General features: G+C 34.6%; 1 protein-coding gene across 1 annotated transcript; it reads left to right on the forward strand.

Moving 5' to 3' along the window:
- The first annotated feature begins 2,497 nt into the window (after window positions 1-2,497).
- Window positions 2,498-5,210, forward strand: LOC108451755 (trifunctional UDP-glucose 4,6-dehydratase/UDP-4-keto-6-deoxy-D-glucose 3,5-epimerase/UDP-4-keto-L-rhamnose-reductase RHM1-like). The gene is made up of 3 exons (XM_017749408.2): window positions 2,498-2,622; window positions 2,801-4,381; window positions 4,457-5,210. The coding sequence occupies exons 2-3, from the start codon at window positions 2,801-2,803 to the stop codon at window positions 4,919-4,921; spliced, it is 2,046 nt and encodes a 681-aa protein (XP_017604897.1). The 5' UTR covers window positions 2,498-2,622; the 3' UTR covers window positions 4,922-5,210.
- The last annotated feature ends 767 nt before the right edge of the window (window positions 5,211-5,977 follow it).

A 5,977-nucleotide genomic window follows, 5' to 3' on the forward strand; every position in this document is an offset into this window, starting at 1 on the left:
AAAACTCCACTAACAATGTACTAATTTAAACTCCTCAAGCAAGATCAAGGGATTGACAAGTGATATAGGGGTATAGTTTAATATTAAAAAGTAAATATTTAAAAGATAAAAGGGAGACACGAGACAATTTTATAAGGTTGCTTGTGGAATAAATAAAAAAAGTAAACTCTGAGTATGCCAAATACTAACCGGTTTAATTAAAAAATTAAAAAAAATTGATTCAACTGATTTTTTTAGTTGATTCAATAGGTTCGTATCGATTCTTGATCTGACCGGTTCAAAGTCACTTTTCAAACTGGTCTCTTGGTTGGTTTCTGATTCAATCGGTCTGACCAGCCGATCTGGCTCAAACAACATTGAAGAAAACTAGTTAATAATAGGTAGACTACACCATTAGTCATTAAACTATGAGTAAGTTTTCGTTTTGGTCACTTAACTAGAAAAGTTACAATTTGGTCACTGAACTATTAAAAAATTTTCATTTAAGTTACTGAGTTGTTAAAATCGATGCTATATGGCTTTCTCTATTCGCAATGGCTACACCAATCGAAAGCTCTCTTTGGCCTTCTTCTCGAACTAAAATTCAAACAACTTTTTTCTTTGATCTTCGACACTAACTGTCAGATTAACTTGGATTTAAAATATGTTCTTTTACATGTAGATGGGTATTGATCTACTGTACCGATCATCGAATCATTATTTGGAGGTTGCAGGTGAAAAAAAACTTAACAGCTTAATGACTTAAATAAAACATTTTGAATAGTTTGGTGACTTAAATGAAAATTTTGAATAGTTCAATTACCAAAACGAAAACTTATCTATAGAATAGTGACTAATGATGGAATTTACCCTTATAGATAGGTGTCAAATTAATAATTTACTAGCCTTAATCTAACGAAACAGGAAGCTACGCAGGGGAAAATAATTGGCTCTCAAAATATGGAAAGTGGGACATTTGAAAAATAGAAATGCTAAGAAACGAGTAACATGTTGACTTGTTTTGATGTACCTAAATATGGGTGTCCCCCTCATTATTTATTTATTTTTAATCATTACCAATAAAATGCAAAATATTAATAATTCTAATATGTATTAAGAATTATCATAATTTTTTTTTTATAATTTCACGAACTTCTTTTATAATTCTATTAATTGCACAAACGAAATGAAAAGAATATTTCCAATTTTTAAAATATAACTTTTATATATTAAACAAATATCATTTTAAAAGTTATTATAGGATATTATATATATAGCATACATCTTAAAAGCTATCTCTATCTAATAACCTCACGTGAATTCTTAAAAAGCTTTGCTAACGATTTGGAGATAATGTTGCCAAAAAGTTGGTTCAATTATAAAATTTTGGGTCTTATATTAGAAGTTAAATTACATTTTGCCCCTGTTTATTAAAAAAATGAGTAAATTAGTCCTTATATGTTAGATCAAAGAGTAAACTGATTATTTTATTAAATTGGTCTCATACGTGAGCATAAGGTACATGTAACACATTACATGTAACATGTTAAGGCAAGATGTGCTTATTGAAGCTGGGTGGCACTCGTAGTGCCTATTGCAAGCTACCACTAAGGCAGTTAAATTATTTGCCTTATTTGAATTGATAATTTAAAGAATAGAATCTTTGAATCTGTTAATGTGTTGTTATTTTGAAGATTCTAAGGTCCATTTATGGAAACCAATACTTGACTTTCTTATATTGGATTGGATTCGAGTGAATTAATTCAACCCTTAAAATATGGAGATTCGATCGAGATTGTATTGCTGATTTTGGAGAACATATTTTCGATTGATTGTTCTTTGAATGTTAACGTTGTAATTGATACTTTCAAGGAGTTACTTTATATTTACTTAGATTGTATGTTACGAAGCCGAAATTTATCCATGCCTTGATGCTTGTCTAGGTTATGGATGAGAGCTTATTGTGAGCACTTGAATTTGTTCATTGGGGAGCTATTTTTATTATTAAGTGCAATGAGGTCTCTATTATTGGGGAGTGGTAAAGTGTGAATCACTTGTATCTGTGAATAAAGGTAGTGAAATAATTCACTAAGTTAGGCTCCCCAAACGTAGGAAAACTGAATTACATAAACAAATCTTTGGTGTTCTTTGTTTTTGTTTGCACAGTTTTTAGTACTGCCAATCCGTAGTGGCCACTACAGTCAAGCACTTCAACTGTTATCTCATTAAGAAAACAACTTGTTTGGTTATTCTATTAATATACATCAATTTTTAAGAGTAGAAATGGATGAAATTTTTAATAGAAATGACCAATTTATTCTTTAATCCAACGTATAAGGACTAATTTGTTTATTTTTTTAGTAAATAGGACAAAATGCAATTTGACTATGTAGGAAACACTTCGATACTTTTACCCAGTAATTTGTGTGGATTGTGATGGAATATTTATTTTTTAAAATAACCGTATAGCATATAACATTTATACAATGTCAATATCATTGCATTAAATACTAAATTCATCTATAAATCGCTCACCTCTACGAAGGGTCCCTCACACATTCTCTCTTCTTTCTTTTCTCTACCTTCCTCCTCTCCTCTCTCACTCAACACCTTCACCAAAAAAGGAAAATCACTCACTTTTGCGTAAGTTTTCTTACTCCTCTCTTCATTCTTCTTCTCAATTCTTCTTGTTTTAGCAAGGATTGTTGTAGTTGTACATGTATATGTGTGTAATGTATCTTGTTAAATGCATGTTTAATGTTACTATTGATGTTTTTAATATGTTTAATGTTTATGTTGTATTGGTGAAAATGTATTTTAGATGGCTAATAAATACACGCCGAAGAACATCCTCATAACCGGAGCTGCTGGCTTCATTGCCTCCCATGTCTGCAACCGTCTCATCCGCAACTACCCGGACTACAAAATTGTGGTCCTTGACAAGCTTGATTACTGCTCAAGCTTGAAGAACCTGGACCCTTCACGCTCATCTCCCAACTTCAAGTTCATCAAGGGAGATATTGCAAGTGCTGATCTGGTTCATTTTATCCTACAGACTGAATTCATTGATACCATCATGCACTTTGCAGCCCAGACTCATGTTGACAACTCCTTCGGTAACAGTTTTGAGTTCACCAAAAACAACATTTATGGAACTCATGTTCTCCTGGAAGCTTGCAAAGTCACTGGCCAAATCAAGAGATTCATCCATGTAAGCACGGATGAGGTTTACGGCGAGACGGATGAAGATGCTGTGGTGGGAAACCATGAGGCTTCTCAGCTCCTCCCGACCAACCCATATTCCGCCACTAAAGCCGGAGCAGAGATGCTGGTAATGGCTTATGGACGCTCATATGGTCTGCCTGTGATAACTACACGAGGGAATAATGTTTATGGGACCAATCAGTTCCCTGAAAAACTGATTCCCAAGTTCATCCTACTGGCAATGAATGGAAAGATTCTTCCAATTCATGGGGATGGATCAAATGTGAGGAGTTATCTGTATTGTGAGGATGTTGCAGAGGCCTTTGAAGTCATTCTACACAGAGGTGAAGTTGGCCATGTGTACAACATAGGCACAAAGAAAGAAAGAAGAGTGATTGATGTGGCCAGGGATATTTGCAGGCTGTTTAACTTGGACCCTGAAAGCCAGATCAAGTTCGTGGAGAATCGTCCTTTCAATGACCAAAGATATTTCTTGGATGATCAAAAGCTGAAAAGCTTGGGATGGTATGAAAGAACCACATGGGAGGAAGGTCTCAAGAAAACTATGGAATGGTATGTTAGCAACCCTGATTGGTGGGGTGATGTCTCTGGTGCGCTGCTACCCCATCCTAGAATGCTCATGCTGCCTGGAATTGAAAGGCAATTCAATGCCCCTGATACGAGCAATTCGGGTTTAGGTTCGGCCCCTGTGACAAACAAGTTCAATCAAAGCAGGATGTTGGTTCCATCTCCAAAGCACAATATACCATCTCAAAAGCCATCTCTCAAGTTTTTGATTTTCGGTAGAACAGGTTGGATAGGGGGACTTCTTGGGAAGCTCTGTGAGAAACAAGGCATACCTTTCGAGTACGGGAAAGGTCGGTTGGAGCAACGTTCACAGCTTTTGGACGATATCCAAACTGTTAAGCCAACCCATGTGTTCAATGCAGCTGGTGTGACGGGTAGACCAAATGTGGATTGGTGTGAAACTCATAAGCCCGAAACCATAAGAACCAATGTTGTCGGTACATTAACCTTGGCTGACATCTGCAGGGAACATGACCTCCTCATGATCAATTATGCTACTGGTTGTATCTTTGAATATGATGCCACTCATCCTTTAGGAACCGGAGTCGGTTTCAAGGAGGAAGATAAGCCCAATTTCACTGGTTCCTTCTATTCAAAAACCAAAGCCGTGGTATGGTATCTTAATCTAACAGTAACACCCATTGAAATGTCTTTGTTTCAAGCTTTTTTCCTATTGTGATGCCAGGTTGAAGAGCTTTTGAGGGAATTTGACAATGTATGCACACTCAGAGTCCGGATGCCTATATCCTCAGATCTGAGCAACCCACGGAACTTTATCACAAAGATCACTCGATACAACAAGGTGGTTGACATTTCCAACAGCATGACCATATTAGATGAGCTTCTACCAGTTTCAATAGAGATGGCAAAAAGGAACTTGAGGGGCATATGGAACTTCACAAACCCTGGTGTTGTGAGCCACAATGAGATACTGCAAATGTACAAGGACTACATAGACCCAAATTTCAACTGGGTTAATTTCAGCTTGCAAGAACAGGCCAAGGTCATTGTTGCACCCAGGAGCAACAATGAACTCGATGCATCTAAGCTAAAGAATGAGTTCCCTGAGTTACTGTCTATCAAGGACTCACTCATCAAATATGTCTTTGAACCCAACTGGAAAACCATTGCTTGGGAACACTCAAACTAAGAACCATAACCATAAGCCTCCTCATCCAGGTGGTGTTGTTTGTTATTATTATTAATTTGGCCATTGTCTAAGGTGGCTTGTTATACCCCCCCCCCCTGTTGTTGTCGACCACTGAATAAAGTTACTTTATTATTGTACTCCATACCATTCAGTTCACTGTGCTTCCACATATTCATAGTCATAAGAAAACCAATGAGTTTTTCTGGTTTGTTGCTATTACATCTGAGAATTCATATTTGTTGTTTCTAAATATGTTTAAATACTACGTTATTCAGATTTTTTTTTTTAAGAGTTTCGATTTTGTGATGAGAGAATTTTTCTCGAAATCTGATTTGGCTCAATTCCGAAGCCTCCAATCCGACACCAAATTTCAGTGAAAACAAGAGAAAAGCAAAAGGAAACAAGAGGTTAAAAAAGAAAAAGCAATGCAGTACTACTGTGATTGTGATGTGGATTAATAAAGGCTGGGATGCGATGGCTAACTAATAATCGCAACTAACAACCACCATGAAGCCAGTACCTCTTGAGTTGGATATTTTAATTTACTTGATTTATACAATTATTGAGAAAAAAAATAATCAAGATTTCATTGTATACTATTTCTCTTCTCAAATTACGGTACTAATATATACAGGTATGAGTATGAATATGTTTTGGTGCCTATTTTGGATTTATTGCTATTTTCATAAACATTTTATATATAAATATAAAAAAACATTTACAAATACCAAATAATGTGATTAAATAAATCTAAAATCTAAAATATTATTTAATAAGATTCACAACTACAATTCTCATTAAACAAACTCAAAATAAACAAGCAAAAATTCATTTCATAAATTAAACATTAAGATTATCTCATATTATGTATATAACAATTCATAATTCAATAAATCCAAAATAAAATTTAAAATTTAAATTTATTTTTAAATTATTTTTATATTAGTCAATACACCATATTATGATTTGTATGAGTAAAATCAACTGATACACATTAATATGATCAATATAAATCAAATTTTACATCGAAACGAAATCTAAAATTCGTGGTTCTCG

The sequence above is a fragment of the Gossypium arboreum genome, chromosome 4 (assembly GCF_025698485.1).
Source record: "Gossypium arboreum isolate Shixiya-1 chromosome 4, ASM2569848v2, whole genome shotgun sequence".
NCBI classification, from domain to species: domain Eukaryota; kingdom Viridiplantae; phylum Streptophyta; class Magnoliopsida; order Malvales; family Malvaceae; genus Gossypium; species Gossypium arboreum.